Raw genomic sequence first — 17,825 nt, 5'->3', positions numbered from 1 at the left:
GGTAAATAAGCTAGAACGTGTAAGGATACCAGGTCTAGCTCTTAAATTGTACACGGATTATCTTACTAATCGTTCACAATGCACTAAAATCAGTAACTATGTTAGCATAGAAGAGAAAATAGATTTCGGTATCCCTCAGGGAAGTATGTTGTCTCCTCTCCTTATTCTGATTTACATAAATGAACTATGTGACCTATCACTTTCTTTTACTAAAATTATAGCTTACGCAGACAACATTGTGATTTTATTACATGGCAAGGATTGGGATACTGCTAGAAAATATAGTTTACCTTATATAGACAATTTATAGCCGTATGGTCCCGGCATAAAATAGGCCATTCCTTCATTTCGCGTGGGTGCCGTAAGAGGCGACTAAGGGAGGACGAGTCTTTCTCTCTATCTCCAAAGCCTAACTGCGATTGCCAATCCGCCTGTCAGGCGTGGTAACTACTGACAAAACTCCTCAAGAGGGGGAGACTTATGTTCAGCAGTGGACAGTGGACAGCGAATATGATGATGAGACAATTGACAACAAAATTAACAAAAAAAGATTAACGTATTACGATTAAGCTTTTATAACTGCAAATATATGCACACACACACACACACGCACACACACACACACACACAACGTATAAATTCTTAGTTTTAAATGTACTAATATGTAGTTGACTGGGAGAGAATGCTATATACTATTATGTCTGCCTTTTGTACCAGACATTTTTTTTTGTAATGTGGTCAATAAAGAGTAAATAAATAAAACATAAATAAATATGTAAGTGCTAATTAATTATGTTTATGCTAGTGACGGTTGGTGTCAAAATTTGGTCTTACAAATCAAGGGAGCACTGAAACCTATAGTACAGGTGTAAAAGCCAGTTTGGGTTCATGTAACTCCTCTCTTTTTAAGGTTGCCTGGAAAAGATGGCTATTTAGCGATAAGGCCGCCCACCGTTGCCTCTTTGTCTTGCTTTTGTATAATTAAGTTTCTGTAAATAGTGAGTTATGAGTCTGATAATTTATATATATAGGAATACCGCAAGGATCAATTCTAGGGCCATACTGTTTATTAAGTTTGTAAACGATATTAATTCAAGTTTTTTGTTAAATTTTACCATAATTATGTAGATGACGTTAAAATCTATAAATTATTCGACATTCCTAACTACCGACGAACAAAGTCGCGGGTATTAACTACATGTGTATTTGTATATAAAAAAGTAATGTAAAAATGCAAATAAAAGTGTGAAAACGTGGCTATAAACTATTATCAGTCGATATAAAATAGGAAACCCGCTGTCATATTGCTAATACAGTACGAGCGCTTACTCTCAATCGATACAAGTCAGTCGAACACGTTCATACAGGATGTACAAGTTAATTGTACTTACGGCGTTCTTATTCTTATATATATTGATACTCGACGCAATTAAGGAAAATCGTGAGTTTGTTTTTTAACGTATCCTATTAGATAAGTTAAAATTTAACTTACATCAAATTAACTTACTTTATTTATTTTTGAAGTCTGTTGATAAAATCTTAGAATATGTCAGAACAAAATAAGCACCATATGGAAAATCGCTGTCATTGCCTATAGACAGAAACAGTACCAAGGATATGACAGAACAGAGTATGAAAGAAATGGTATCCCCTCATTGGTTATTATTTTTGTGGTGGTCTTTGGAGGCCGGTATAAAAGTTATATAATAATACTGGTATTAATGGTATTGATTGCCAAATTTCTCCCTTCAAACCAGAACGTAGCCATTCGAGCACAACTGCTTTACAACAGAAACACGAGTGGGATAGAGGTTAATTTTTGTACAAGGATCCTTATTTGCTAAACCCATAAAGTCGGGGGGGAAAGGGATTGTTAATAATGAGGTCAAATAGCCCCATTACTAGCAATATACCCTGTCAGGTCGACCTCCACGTGGATCCCCCTGGAAACCATCGTGGCTAATTCTAGTTGAATTCGTCAGGATGGGCTAACTGTAACGATTAAATTGTATAATAAATTACCCACTGCATTAAAAACTATTAAAGATTGGAGAATTTTGAAAATAAAACTTTGTACTCTTTTGTTGGAAAGGTGCATCTACTCAATTGATGAATTTTAAAATACTCTTTCATTATTTTATGCCTTACTGATGACTTTTAAATTAATTGTAATGTTATTTTTTGACAATTATTATTGGTTATTTTGTTGCTTCATATTTTTTTTTGTTTGTTATATTTTACGATATCTTCTTGTCACTTGCAAAAATATTCAACACAATGCAATATTGTAACGAATAAAATAAATTGAATTGAATTGAACTGACCTGATTTCAACCTCATTAGTCATCTATCACTGGTACCCCGCCATTGTATACCAACAGCGCATGTGGGGTTACCATTATTTTTGACAAAAAATCTAAATATCACTGACAGTCGAACAAAGTCGCGGGTATTGACTAAATGTGTATTTGTACATAAAAAAGTAATGTAAAAACGCAAATATAAATCTAAAAACGTGGCTATAAACTATTATCAGTCGATATAAAATAGGAAACCCGCTGTCATACTGTCATACTCAATCGATACAAATCATCAATCATACAGGATGTACAAGTTAATTGTACTTATGGCGTTCTTATTCTTACATGTAGCGCTACTCGAAGCAATTAAGAATATTGGTGAGTTTGTTTTTTAACGTATCCTATTAGATAAGTTAAAATTTAACCTACATCAAATTAACTTACTTTATTTCTTTTTGAAGTCTGTTGATAAAACCTTAGAATATGTCAAAACAAAATAAGCACCGTATGAAAAATGGCAATCATTGCCTATAGACAGAAACAGTGCCAAGGATATGACAGAACAAAGAATGAAAGAAATAGTATCCCCACATTGGTTATTATTTTTGTGGTGGTCTATGGAGGCCGGTATAAAAGTATATATAATAATACTAATGGAGGTGTTATGCCTTTGTGTCATTGGTATCGATTGCCAAATTTCTCCCTTCAAACCAGAACATAGCCATTCGAGCACAACTGCTTTACAACAGAAACACGAGTGGGATAGAGGTTAATTTTTGTAGAAGGATCCTTATTTGCTAAACCCATACAGTCGAGGTTTTATGGGTATTTCCCTTTACAGACGGCACATGCAGTCTACCATTAGCGACAGTCCTTTATAGAGTAGCGATAAAAAAGTGTGGTAAAAGATTGTTAGTGAGGGTCTAACAGCCCTACTGCTAGCAATGTACCTTATCAGGTTGACCTCTAAGTGGCTCCCCCTGAAAACTATCGGGATTAATTCTAAAATTCATCACAATGGTTATGACCTGCTGACCTGCTTTCATCCTCACTTATCATCCCTCACTGGTGCCTCGCCAGCGTATACCGACGTACGACATTTACTTATCCTGATATTATAAAGAGGAACGATTTAATTACTTTTTTCGAATGTATAAACTCAACCGATTTTAAAATTTCTTACACCCATAAAAAGCATATATCAGCGAGTAACATATACTACATAATAATTTTCGCAAATTCTATTTACAACACAGAGACCAATTCTATCTATAATACAGGGTTCTTCAAAAAAGAGATAAAAAGATTCCTTTAGGACTGGCAATGCACACACAATGCCCTTTGTATTGCAGACGTTCATAAGATATGGTAACCGCTCATCATCAGGTGGGCCGTACGATTGTTTGCCACCTCAGTGGTATGAAAAAATCTACCCATGTAAGGCCGGGATGGATTACTAGTTTACTAGTGTATTAGGTTTTTATCACTCAAAAATACATAGATATTCAGATATATTTTTTATATTAGTTACCTCAGAACTCCGTCATTTACACTGATTTAAAATTTCTTTTATTTGAAGGGTATGTATAATATGTATGTACTCGTATCTCTGCAGAGCACGAGTATCTCTCTCTTTCTCTCTCTCTCTCTTTTAGGTAAAAGTCTATCCTCTTTTTTACTTTCTTTCACTCATATTCAAACACATTTAACTGATGAAATACAACTTAATAAACATGATAGTCTTGTATGAATATTTTATAAACAATCTCCCTCTAAAATTTGACTCATGGTAATTTTTTTTCAATTTCAGTTAGATTATAGCAAACGGCTGCGTAGCGTACATGGATGGAAGGTGTGATGGAAATGATAATATTTTCGCTTCGATTGAACAATACGCTTTCATCTGTGACTACTATCATTCCTGTTTCAACCTTTTCTTGTTTCATCCTGTACTTATATTCGATGTAATTTCGAAATTAAAGAAAGCTGCATCATAACTTACTAAATGTATTTTACAATCAAATTGTGTAATTATTTGAAATAAAACCGCATTCTCTTCTTTTTTCTTCTCTTATCTTTCACCTCTTGCCTTATCCTTCTTTACTTGTACTTTAGATAATTATATAATATGCATAAATAATAATTATTATAAATAATATTAGTATAATACAGGATTGTATCCCACAAAAGAACCCGGCTTCTATTATGAAAACCCCCATTTTTTTTATTTAAAAACTCAATTAATGAAACAATTTTGTTGAAATTTCTATGAGGTTAATCTCTAAGTGTGTGCCCCGACATTCAATAGGCCACCCCTACCTTTCCCGTGGGTGTCGTAAGAGGAGACTAAGGGAAGACGAAGGATAGGCAGCAGCGTCCCCCTAAAACATCTTTAAAAGCCTAACTGCGGTTACCAACCCGCCGGCCAAGCCTGGCAACTACTGGCAAAACTATGTCCAACAGTGGATAGTTAACGGCTGAAATAATAATAATATATCCTTTCTGATAAAAAAAAAATTTGCATATCTATATAGATCTGACGGAGTTATGAATTAACAAACGTAAAAAAAAAATACAAATGACTAGAATCTCCACCTTTTTGACGCCGGCTGACAAAAATCATTATATCAACCTCCATATATCATGCCCACTGCTGAACATAAGCCTATTTTCTCAGTTACCACGCTTGGCAACTGAATGGAAATTCCTGTGATTGACTGCGAGCACTCAGATAAAGGAATGTCTCCTTGCTCAACTTTACTTGTTGATTGATAATGTCTCAATGCCCATACATATTTTTACTTACATATATACATATACATATATATATATATATATATATATATATATATATATATATATATATATATATATATATATATATATATATATATATATTATGTAAGCGCTAATTATTTATGTATATGCTAGTGACGGTTGGCGTTATAAATTTGGTTTATAACGCCATTCTTACAAAACAAGAGAGCACTGATGCCTATAGCACAAGTGTAAAACCCAGTTTAGGTATACAGGATCCTCACTTTTTAAGGTTGCCTGAAAGAGATGGCTATTTAACGATAAGGCCGCCCACCGTTGGCTCTTTGTCTTGCTTTTGTGTAATTAAGTGTTTTTCTCTGATTTTCTCGATATTTTTGTATAGAGTCAAGCCTTGGACAATAAGAGCAAAGGAGCGGAAAAAGATTGATGCTCTCGAGATATGGTGCTGGCGAAGGATGCTGCGAATTCCCTAGGCAGGAAAGCGCATGAACATATCCATCCTGTCGCAACTCCGAATAAAAGATAGGCTCTCGACAGTCTGTTATCAGAGGATTCTCGGATACTTTGGTCATATTGCTCGCCGACAATCCGACAATCTGGACAAGCTAATGGTTGTACGCAAGATAGAGTGAAAAAGACCACGCGGACGATCACCTAGTCTATAGTCGGACCAAGTAACCGCCGTTACGGGACTATCAATTGCAGCTGCCCTGCGAGAGCTTGAAGACCGTGCGAAATGGAGAAATACCATAAGAGAGGCAACAGACACCTTTCAAGGACACGATCTTCATGTCCAGTGATGAAGTGGACAAAGAGAGAGAGAAATAATTAATTGTTTTATTTTGTTTTTCATATTATTAATTTTTATAATTTGTATGATTTTTTGAAAGGGAACAATAAAAAGTATATAAAAAGTTTTAAAAAAAGGTCACTATTTTTTTAATAATATTTATACGTTTACTACTCAAACAGCTACACGTGTCTTGCTAGTATAATGAAATTGTAACTGGGCGGTGTTTGTACATGGGAGATAATTAAAAAAATTATAAAAATAACGATCTTAATAAGAGTACCCAACAGAAACTAAAACAATATTTTTTTGAAAATTTGTCTTCCTTTCTGTCTATATGTTTTTTCTTAGATCATGTAAAAGTTACTACACGAAATTGGATGCGGTTTACATTCCTTTCAGAAAAAAAATCTAAATTTGGTTTACAACATATCCAGTAGCGCAGACGGGGTTACCACTATTATCTATTAAAAAAACAGCCCCATTAGCAATATAGCAATATACTGGCAATATACCTTAACACTTCTTTGCTGGGGGAAGGGATTGTTAGTAATGGAGACTGAGAATCCCATTGCTAGCAATATACCCAACCAGGTCAGCTGTTCTCTCTAGAAACTATCATGGTTTGCATGATTTTTTTTTTATTGGTGAATTAAATCAAAGTAATATAATTCATGTCCAAAACTAAAAGAAAAGTGGTTAAAAAAATAAAATTGACAGTTATGATTTTTTTTTCTGCAATGGACATTAAAAAGGTATCCAGACACGATCAACTTGAAGTGAACTTGTTCTTATATATAATTTTTGGGCATTCAATGTTATGATGGAAATTTCCACCAGTATTTTACATACTAGAAGGGTTAACAGGTCCACTTTCACGCGGTGGAAACCATCGTATTTAATTATTGATGAAGTGGTCAAGATGGGCCAAGTGACCTGCTTACATCTTCACCTATCATCTCTCACTGGTGCCCCGCCAACATATACCGATAGCGCAGGCGGAGTTACCATTATTTTTCATAAAAAAAAAACAAAATAGTGATATTTAGATTTTTTATGAAAAATAATAGTAACAGGCGAACAAAGTCGTAGGTATTAACTACATGTGTATTTGTACATAAAAAAAGTAATGTAAAAATGCAAATAAAAGTCTAAAAACGTGGCTATAAACTATTATCAGTCGATATAAAATAGGAAACCCGCTGTCATATTGCTAATACAGTACGAGCGCTTACTCTCAATCGATACAAGTCAGTCGAACACGTTCATACAGGATGTACAAGATAATTGTACTTATGGCGTTCTTATTCTTACATGCAACGGCATGCGACGACGACGACGACGAGGACGATGACGAACCTGGTGAGATTGTTTCATTTTTTATTTTTATTTGTTTATTCATTTAGATGGATAGATAATTTATTTACATTACTTACAGCACACAAATTAAAATAAAAAAACATACACATAATACACAGTAAAAGAGATAAAAGAATGAAAATAAAAAAGCACAAATAAAAAAAACAAAATATATAAACTAACAATCTCCTGGAAGAGATCGCTCTTAGCGATAAGGTCGCCCATTGTTTTCTCATTGTTATTATTTCTTGTAATTCTTTATATTTATAATAAGTTTACTATTGTAATCTTTTGGAGGAAACAATAAAGAGTATCTATCTATCTATCTATCCTTTCTTTCCCTTCCTTCATGTGTGTGCCACAGTAACACAAAATGGCCACAACTCTATTGCTTTGCCCTTAAAAGAGCAAAACACTGATATTCTATACTGATATTTAATTCTTCATTGTACACACCAGTTATAAGAATATGACAGTGGTAATCAAATGTACAAAGGCGAGCTTAACTCTAACAGAGTTCTCTTCCAGCAACACGCAAAGTGGAAAGGAGCGTCAATGTCAGCGGGTAGAGCGGTGTACAATTTTTAAATAAACTAGACATAATTAAATTAATTACATTTATTGCAACTTAGAATGACAAACAAGCTGACGATCCACCTGATGGAAAGTGGTAACCGTCGCCTATAGACATGAGCAGTACCATGGACATAACAGAGTATACTGTTTCGTCCATGATACCTCCCATGGGTGGAAAGGGTTGTTAGTAATAAGTTCTAATAGCCCCATTGCTAGCAATATATCCTCTCACGACCTCCACGCGGTTCCATCCGTGCGGAAATCATCATGTTTAATTCATCATGGCGAGCCAACTGACCTGCATTCATTCTCACCTATCATCTTCCACTGGTGCCTCGTCGGTGTATACAGATAGCATGGGCGGGGTTACCATTCCATTTTCAGCCATTAAAAAAAATACCCCCATGCGTTCTTATATATATATAATCTCATAACTCCTACATTTACAACTCGACTTGAATTTTTTTTTTACCTGAAAGGATATACTTTCAGATTGGTCTCAAATAAAAAAAGTGGGGGAAGGGATTGTTAGTAGGGGGTCTAACAGCTCTATTGCTAGCAACATACCTTATCAGGTCAACCTCCACGTGGTTCCCAGCCACGTGGAAACCAATGTGATTAATTCTTAAATTCATCACAATGGGCTAACTGATCTGCTTTCATCCTCACCTATCATCCCCCACTGGTGTCCCGCCAGCGTGTACCGATAGCGCAGGTGGGGTTACCATTTCATTTTTATCCATTAAAAAAACTATAAAGAAGGAATTTTAATTCTTTTTTTCTTTTCACAGATATATGCAATCTGCGATTAGACGTTGGTTCGGGCTCAGAGTCTATCACACGGTAAAACTATTAAAATACGTCTGCTATGTGTGACATACACCTATCTTTATATAATCCAGAGGGAGACTTTGTACAAAAGTCGATTGCTTGGGTACCTCTGTCCCATTCGTGTTTCAACCGTGAAGCAGTTGTGTTTGCATGGCTGTGTTTCGATTTGAAAGGTGGGATATGTTTAACAACTTACAGAGGAATACATACCTGAGTCCTCAAATGGCAGCGCAAATGGGTATCATTCAAACAAACATGTCCATGGTACTGCTTCTTAGGCGACGGATACCACTTTCTATCAGGTGGGCCGTCAGCTTGTTTGCCATTCTAAGTTGTATAAAAAAAAAAAAACCAAAGGTTGTCTGTAAGATATTGCCCTAGCGATAAGACCGCCTTTTGTACCTTTATGTGTATATTTAAATCTGTATTTCACTTGAATTATTCACTTGTCATTGTATTTGTTTATGGTGCAATAAAGAGTTAAATAGATAAATAAATAAACACAATACAGTAAGTACGATAGTCTTACATAAAACTTTTATATACAATCTCCCTTTCTGTTTTAATTTTTATTTTTTTATTTATTATAGTTATGGCTTTATCGGTTCAAGAGGCTGCATCCCGTTCACGTACAAAGGAAATGGAGGAAATGCAAACAATTTCAGTACCCGTTCCGCTTGCCACAGATTTTGTATTTACTGACATCCCTGTTTCAACCTTTCCCTGTTTCAACCTCTTCTTGTTTCATCCTGTATTAATATTCGATATAATTTCAAACGTAAAAAAAAAACTGATTCATAGCTTACTTAATATTTTTTGCAAGCGAATTGTGTGTGAAATGTGAAATAAAACCGCATTCTCTTCTCTTTTCTTCTCTTATCTTTTACCTCTTGCCTTATCCTTCTTTTCTTATACTTTAGATAATTGTATAATGTGTGCCAATAATATAAATTTTAGTATAATATTGTATCCCACAAAAAAACCGACTTTAATTGTGACAAAATCAAAAAGAATTTAGATTTTTAATTAATTAATTTAGATTTTTCACAATTGTAATCTTTTTGTTTGCAATTGTATACAATACAATAAAATTGTAAGTACACGACATCTGTACATGAAAGATATTTAAAAAAAAAAAGATATTAAGTGTACAAATAAGCCTAATAGAAGGCAAACCGCCGTATGGTCCCGGCATAGAATGGGTCACCTCTTCCTTTCCCGTGGGTGTCATAAGAGGAGACTAAGGAGGGCAAGGGACGCTGCTACCCTTCCCTCTTCCTCCCTTAACCGTCTCTTACGACACCCACTGGAAAGGAAAAGGTGGTCCATTCTATGCCGGAACCACACGGCGTAAAATAAATATAAGATTTAAACTTACCTGTCCATACGCATAGTGGCGATACGGGCCCCTCCCGTAGCCCAAATTAGCCAGCATATCGGAGCTGAACCGGTTGAATAGGCCACCCCACGCGTGGGCAGTGGCCACACAGCTCAGCACCAGGAACGCGTTGACAGCCATGGTGGTGCTACGGACAAAATTTACAGTTGAATAAATAAATACGTCTTCAAGTTATTGTACATCATCATCATCATCTCATCATCATCATCATCAATCCAGCCTTAGTAAGATACGTCCTTACTAATATTATAAATGTGAATGTGAGTTTGTTTGTTACCTTATAGCGCCTTAACGGCTTAACCAATCACTATGGGGGGAAAAGGGATTGTTAGTAATTGAGTTTGACAACCCCATTGCTAGCAATATCCCCTATCAGGTCAACCTCCACGCGGTTCCCCCTGGAAACTATCGTGAACAATTCTCGTTGAATTCGTCACGATGGGCCAACTGACCTGTTTCATCTTCATCTATCATCATTCACTGGTGCCCCGCCGGTGTATACCGATAGCGCGGATGGGGTTACTATTCCATTATCACCTATAAAAAAAAACTAATCGCTATGAAGTATTATAATTTACTTATGTAGTCTTTTGGAGGAAACAATAAAGAGTATCTATCTATGAAATTTGTTATATACGTACTATATGGGATGTAGAATGATATAGGCTAAGAACAAGGAATTACATAGAAGAAATGATAAAATAAAAACTATATATCATATAGTTGCCTCCTTTCTTCTTATGCAAATATAATTAGTAAAAAGAGGACGAAAGATACACCATCAGTTGCTATTTCTTGTTCTCAATTCATAGCAGACTAGAAAATGTGTATGTAAAATTTTTGTTCATTTACATTACTATTTTATATATTCGACACAGTTTATGTAGAAAGTATGCAAGCAAGTTTTATCTTTTTTTTTATACAACTTAGAATGGCAAACAAGCTGACGGCCCACCTGATTGGAAGTGGTAACCGTCGCCTATAGACATGAGCAGTACCATGGACATAACAGAGTATACTGTTTCGCCCATGATACCCCCATGCGTTGGCATTCCTAAGGACTCAGGTGTTATTCCTCTGTACCCAGTAAATTCACACCATATCCCACCCTTTAAACCGAAACACAGTCATGCAAACACAGCTGCTTTACGGTTGAAACACGAATGGGACAGAGGTTCCCAAACAATCGACTTTTGTACAAAGTCTCCCTCTGGTATCTGAGTCTGGTAGGATTATACGACCGTATAACATTTTCTATATGGACGGAGGAGTATGAAATTTGGCACACTTTTAGTTTATATATCGAACGATTTATATAAAAAATAAGAAAAGAAGAAGGGCCAAAGTAAAAGTACCCGTAACCGGCGAGAATGTATGAAAAGATTGATGAATGTGGAAGGAGCGAAAGAGGTTTGTTTGAATCGAAGCATTTGGCGTTCCATTGTTTCTGCCTACCGTAATGGGAGACAGGCGTGACAGATATGTATGTATGTATGTATATAAAAAATACATTAAATTAATAAAAAAAAATACACACAATACCTACGTATTTGACACATACACACTATACACTTTTGTTTATTGTTAAAGTCAGTGGTCAAATTGAGAATAGATTAATATCGTTTACCTTTAATATTACTTGTCTATAGTCTCACTGAATGTCAAACATAACCATAATAAATTAATTTATTACTATATATGTTATGGTCGAATTTCGACCACGGGGCGACCACTAGTAATAACAAATCCAAAGCATTAATACATATAAGTATCAAAGCTGAAAAAAGAGAAATGTCGATTTAATTTAAACGCACAAGTATTTGAGTTAATTAACTTTTCAAAACATAAAGGGGTTTATAAAAGAGATCTAATTCATGAAATTGTTTATTAAACGTGTTTGTGGAACGGTAAAGAACATATATATGTTTTATGTAAACGAGAGGAACATATAACCGTATTAAAGCCGAGGTTTTATATAATATAAAAGTATTTTTTTATGCAACTTAGAATGGCAAACAAGCTGACGGCCCACCTGATAGAAAGTGGTAACCGTCGCCTATAGACATGAACAGTACCATGGACAGAGTGTACTGTTTCGCCCATGATACACCCTATACGTTGCTATTTCTAAGGACTCAGGTGTTATTCCTCTGTACCCTGTAAATTCACTACCATATCCCACCCTTCAAACCGAAACACAGCCATGGAAACACAACTGGTTCACGGTTGAAACAAGTTAAAAGTGAGTTAAAATATAAAAGTACGAGGTCGTAGTAATTTCTACCGAAAGCCTACAAATATAAATTAAATAAAATCAAATTAAACCTCCATCCCACTGCGATGAATCGTTCAAATTAAATTGTGAAGTTCCATGATACTTTTTTAACAATTTGAATTTAATGGCTTCAATCCTGCAAGTGAGTTTCGTAACGCAATTAGCGGAATTTCTTGACGGAAAAAAATTTTAGCTTCGAATATCGATTGTAAAAGGAATCATGTAAATTGGTTTAGAATCATGTAAAAAGGTTTACCAGAGGGAGACTTTGTACAAAAGTCGATTGCTTGGCTACCTCTGTCCCATTCGTGTTTCAACCGTGAAGCAGTTGTGTTTGCATGGCTGTGTTTCGGTTTGAATGGTGGGATATGGCATGAATTTACTGGGTACAGAGGAATAACATGTGAGACCTCAGGAATGGCAACGCATGGGGGTATCATGGGCGAAACAGTACACTCTGTTCAGGGTACTGTTCATGTCTATAGGCGACGGTTACTGCTTTCCATCAGGTGGGCCGTCAGCTTGTTTGCCATTGTTTGCCAGCTTTAGTAATTTTAGCTGTGAACTAATAAGACTAAAGAAAAATGTCTACGTAAAGAGAAATGTCTCTTTTCCTAGACTGCTCGCCATTGACAGAAGAAAAAAGAAGATTGAATCCATCCTCACCTAGAACCTGAATGGTCACACAATGCAATTTCAGAGGAGCTTTGTCGTCCTAAGAACAAATAAAGAACAGAAACAGAACTTATAAACCTTTTACAATAATTTTAACCAACATTTAACATTTAAATTACTTGCTTACGCACACACATACACGCACACACCCTTACACACACACACACACAGAGAGAGAGAGAGAGAGATACGTACGCACGTACACACGCATACACGCACGCACGCACACGGACACGCCCACACCTACGCACATCCCAACTCACATTGAATATTACATATTTAAATTAATCTTATTCGCCGCACCATTACTGTTAAATTACTTGCTTTGACTTCCACGAGACAGGCTTTGCCTAAAGTGCGCTCATAGCGCCGTATTGTACCGTAGGCTAATTTTGTATAAAAAAATAAAGTTACTGTTATTATAAGTACATATTACGTTATTATTTTGCTTTTAAATTAAAATTAATAGATGTAATAATTATGTACTTATGCTTTAATTTTCATTACCAAAATTAAAAGCATATTTGTTTGAAAGAGTGCTCTCGTTGTACCAACTTTTGAAAGCTTACTAATTAATTTAAAAGCTCTTAGTAGTAAGTAGGAAAAATAATAGTATATAATTTCAAAAAGTTGCTAAAATTATGCGCAACGTCTTCACTTTAGTGATGTTGATGGAATTTCAACTTTAAAAAGATGGAGGTACTCAATGCGGTTGTATTATTTTTTGTATGTTTGTCACGTCATAACTCCGTCAGTTGTGAACCGATTTGCATAATTCTTTTTTTATCTGAAAGGATATATATATATTTACAAGTTAGTCCCATAGAAATTTTATCAATATCGATTTAGTGGTTTCGTTATTAAATCAAATTGATTCAAACTGATTTTGCCACGATTGAATTTTTTTTGTAACTTAGAATGGCGAACAAGCTGACGATCTACCCGGTTGAAAGTGGTAGCCGTCGCCTATAGACATGAGCAGTACCATGGACATAACAGAGTATACTGTTTCGCCCATGATACCCCCCATGCATTGCCATTCCTGAGGACTCAGATGTTAGTTAGCAATGGGACTGACAATCCGCATTATTAACAATCCCTTCCCCCCTGACGGTATAGGTTAAAACAACGTAGGCCGGGTCAAATATGACTATAATAAATTATTGGATTCCGTGAAAGCGGCCATTTGTAAAATTAATGAATGCAAACAAGACAGATCTTTGTCATAACTGAATGATTTATTGAACAGATTATTTCGGGGGCGATACATTCGAAAATACCCATAGCTAGACTAGACAATTATCCCGACTTCACTTGTGAGAGATATTATAATAATAACTAGCTGACCCGACAGACTTCGTACTGCCTCAATCGATATATAAAAGATCTAAACATTTGTTTAAATAAACTTAATATATATATATATATATATATATATATATATATATATATATATATATATATATATATATATATATATATATATATATATATATATATATATATATATATATATATATATATATATATATATTTGATGAATTCATCACGATGGGCCAACAGACATGCTTCATTCTAACCTCAAACTAGACAGTAAGTTCAGGTCGACTTCCACGAGGTTGCATCTAAAAACCATTACGGTTAACTCCTGTAAAATTCTTCACAATGGATCCACTGACCTATTATATATTATATTATACCTGATACTATCGTGAATAATTCTTGTTGAATTCGTCACGATGGGCTAACTGACCTTCTTCATCCTCATCTTTCATCCCTCACTGGTGCCCCGCCAACGTATACTTTTCTTTTTTTATGGGTGAAAATGGAATGGTAACCCCGCCTGCGCTAACGGGATACGCTGGCGGAGCACCAGTGAAGGGTGATTGATGAGAATGAAAACAGGCCAGTCATCCCATCATGATGAATTCATCAGGAATAAACCATGATAGTTTCCAGGGGGAACCGCGAGGAGGTCGACCTGGTTGGGTATATTGCTAGCAATGGGATTCTCAATCTCCATTACTAACAATCCCTTTCCCCCAAGCCAGCGTATACTGATAGCGCAGGCGGGATTACCATTCCATTATCATCCATTAAAAAACACTGTCCACTGCTGAACATAAGTCTTCCGCTTGAGGATTGCGGATTAGCAACCACAGTTTTTTTTAATGGGTGATGAGGGTATAGCAACCACACCTGCGCTATCTGTATACACTGGCAGGGCACCAGTGAGAGATGACAGATGAGGATTAAAGCAGGTAAATAAGCCCATTTTGACGAATTCAACTAGAATTAACCACGATGGTTTCCAGGGAGAACCACGTGGAGGTCGATCTGATATTTTTTATTTGGGGCTATTTGGCTCCATCACTAACAATCCCTTTCCCCCCTAGCAACAGCAGTTAGGCTTTAGTGATGTTTTAAGAGGGAAAAAAAAAAGCTGCTGCCCGTCCCTCGCCCTCCCTTAGTCGCCTCTTACCACATCCACGGGAAAGGAATCCTTTCAGATAAAAAGAGAATTTTTCAAATCGGTTTATAAATAACGTTTCAAGGTAACAAACATTAAAACAAAATACAGCCTAATTGAGAACCTTTTTCTTTTTAGGGTTCCGTACTAAAAGTGTACAAAGGAACCCTTATGGTGCGACTTTGTCTGTCCATCCGCCTATCAACTTGAAATTTGGAATAATTTCCTACATTGTTGTAACGTATGTATGTATGTATTATCTATTCTTATGAATATGTTGTGTGTGATTAGTAACAAACAAATAAATGATATATCTATCTATCTATAACGCAATGGAAATACTTGAAAAAGTATTTATATTTGCTTTACTAAGGGGTTCAAAAGGGGTATTCAAAATTTCATAAAGGTCTTTCTACTCCAATTGCGTTAACACGTGATAGGGTTAGAATTGGCCATTTAAAAAAAAATCTCTATTTCGAAGTAAGTTGAAAAATTCAGCCGAATCGAGAACCTCGCTTAAACACATTACCCACACTTCTTCCCCAGTCGGGTGAGAGCTGTTCTCACAAAAGTTCCTTTAACTCTATCCGGATATATCTTTATCAACAGCCCTGCCCGGATTTACCGCGATCTTGTATTAAGATAAACAAGTTAGTTTTGCCACAAATCTTGAAATACGGTCTAAATCCCATACCGAGGGGCTAACGCAGATAGGGGCAGGGATTGTTAGTGGCAGGGACTAGCGGCCCCATTGCTATCTATATACCCAATCAAGTCAACCTTTATGCGGAAAGCATAGTGGTTAAATCCTGGTGAATTCATCACAATGGGCTATTAGACTGGCTTTCATCATCGCCTATCATCCCTCACTGGTGCCCCGCCAGCGTATACCGATAGCACAGGCGGGGTACCATTTCATTTATACTCTTTTAAAAAATCCCAAACGGTTAACACGTAACAAACAACGTAACACGTAACTAACAACGTAACACGTAACTAAAAACGTAACACGTAACATGATCTATACTGAGTACCAGAGATTAACAAGGACCTATTAGGAATCCACGACAACTAAAAACTATACAATCTAAGTATTAATCACATAAATGGCAGTCCACAATATTTTTTTTTACAACATAAAATGGCAAACAAGCTGACGGCCCACCTGATGGTAAGTGGTAAGTCGCCTATAGACATAACAGTACCGTGTACGACACAAAAGTAACTATTACATGGTATCTTCTTTTTATACAACTTAGAATGGCTAACAAGCTGACGACCCACCTGATGGAAAGTGGTAACCGTCGCCTATAGACATGAGCAGTACCGTGGACATAACAGAGTATACTGTTTCGCCCATGATACCCCCCATGCGTTGCTATTCCTGAGGACTCAGGTGTTATTCCTCTGTACCCAGTAAATTCACGCCATATCCCACCCTTCAGACCGAAACACAGTCATGCAAACAACTGCTTCACGGTTGAAACACGAATGGGACAGAGGTACCCAAGCAATCGACTTTTGTACAATATCTCCCTCTCTTGAGTCGCCATTCCTGAATACAAAGATGTCTTTGTATCTTATAATTCTACTACTATATCCTACCCTTCAAACCGTAAAACAGTCATTTGAACACAGCTGCTTCACGGCAGAAACTAGAGTGGGATAGAGGTACCCAAACAAATCACTTTTGGACACCCCTAGTTGAGAAAAAACCTGAATTTCAATAATTGAAAACCTTTTTTTTTAAAGTCAAATGAAAAAGGTTATGTGATCTACGTACACATGAAATCGTATCTATTCTGTTCATTATTTAAAACTCTAAAAATTTAGTTTTAAATTAATATAAATGTCAATTTGCTTAATTTCTTTTTAATCTATACTTTTTTAATTAAGCAATTTGTATCTAGTTAAAGCTGGCTGGATAAAAACTGTGTCATTTACAATTCGAATCTCTCTAGTTCTAAATAAAAAATAAAACTGAACTAGACCGAGTGTAATTTAAAAAACTTTCGTTCTAAATTTAAAAATAGATCTATTCTAAAACATTTATATTAAAAACTCTCTTTTATAAACCTCCAAGGTATTCATCTAAGCTAATTTTGTAAAGAAGAAATATTTTTTGTATGTAAAGCTCAAAACTTAAAAAACGCTTAACCGATTTAAAAAAAATTTAAACATGGGCTGGATTTTATATTCAAAATAACCGTACGAAACCGGGGCCTGTTGCTAGTATTATATATATGGAATACTCACCGATGCATGGTGCTGTCCGTCCGGCAGTCAGAGATATACTGCTTGGTTTTCGATCTATATTCAAGCTCTTAGTGCGCATGCATGGGTCTAAGGATGTGTGCACACTGGAGTGGCGG

General features: G+C 35.8%; 2 protein-coding genes and 1 long non-coding RNA gene across 4 annotated transcripts in view; 2 read left to right on the top strand and 1 right to left on the bottom strand.

Moving 5' to 3' along the window:
* The window catches only part of LOC113519494 (ITG-like peptide), a 68,007-nt gene extending 50,182 nt beyond the window's left edge, over positions 1-17,825 (bottom strand). For both annotated transcript variants that reach the window (XM_052898297.1, XM_026904609.3), the window contains exons 1-2: positions 17,710-17,825; positions 10,013-10,160 (exon numbers count right to left, since the gene is read on the bottom strand). In XM_052898297.1, the coding sequence (XP_052754257.1) occupies positions 10,013-10,160; positions 17,710-17,717 (156 nt within the window). In that variant the 5' untranslated portion in view covers positions 17,718-17,825. The remainder of the gene's footprint in view (positions 1-10,012; positions 10,161-17,709) is intronic.
* LOC116413762 (uncharacterized) lies at positions 1,295-4,362 on the top strand. Its single transcript, XR_004224237.2, has 3 exons — positions 1,295-1,441; positions 2,652-2,678; positions 4,111-4,362. It is a non-coding gene; the product is annotated as an uncharacterized LOC116413762 (long non-coding RNA).
* On the top strand, positions 7,075-9,620 carry LOC116413771 (kunitz-type serine protease inhibitor LmKTT-1c-like). Its single transcript, XM_052898304.1, has 3 exons — positions 7,075-7,230; positions 8,595-8,646; positions 9,225-9,620. Exons 1-3 carry the CDS (start codon positions 7,143-7,145, stop codon positions 9,334-9,336), a joined length of 252 nt encoding a protein of 83 aa, XP_052754264.1. The 5' UTR covers positions 7,075-7,142; the 3' UTR covers positions 9,337-9,620.

The sequence above is a fragment of the Galleria mellonella genome, unplaced genomic scaffold, assembly GCF_026898425.1.
Source record: "Galleria mellonella isolate WM207_F2 unplaced genomic scaffold, CSIRO_AGI_GalMel_v1 utg424, whole genome shotgun sequence".
Lineage (NCBI taxonomy): Eukaryota > Metazoa > Arthropoda > Insecta > Lepidoptera > Pyralidae > Galleria > Galleria mellonella.
This window is presented reverse-complemented; position numbering and strand designations above follow the sequence as displayed.

What these genes read in the sequence shown, in the direction of transcription:
- LOC116413771 (XM_052898304.1), top strand. Translation starts at nt 7,143, where the DNA reads ATGTACAAGATAATTGTACTTATGGCGTTCTTATTCTTACATGCAACG. An exon ending in CGAGGACGATGACGAACCTG is followed by an intron (nt 7,231 to 8,594) that starts GTGAGATTGTTT and finishes TTCTTTTCACAG; the next exon opens with ATATATGCAATCTGCGATTA. An exon ending in GGCTCAGAGTCTATCACACG is followed by an intron (nt 8,647 to 9,224) that starts GTAAAACTATTA and finishes TATTTATTATAG; the next exon opens with TTATGGCTTTATCGGTTCAA.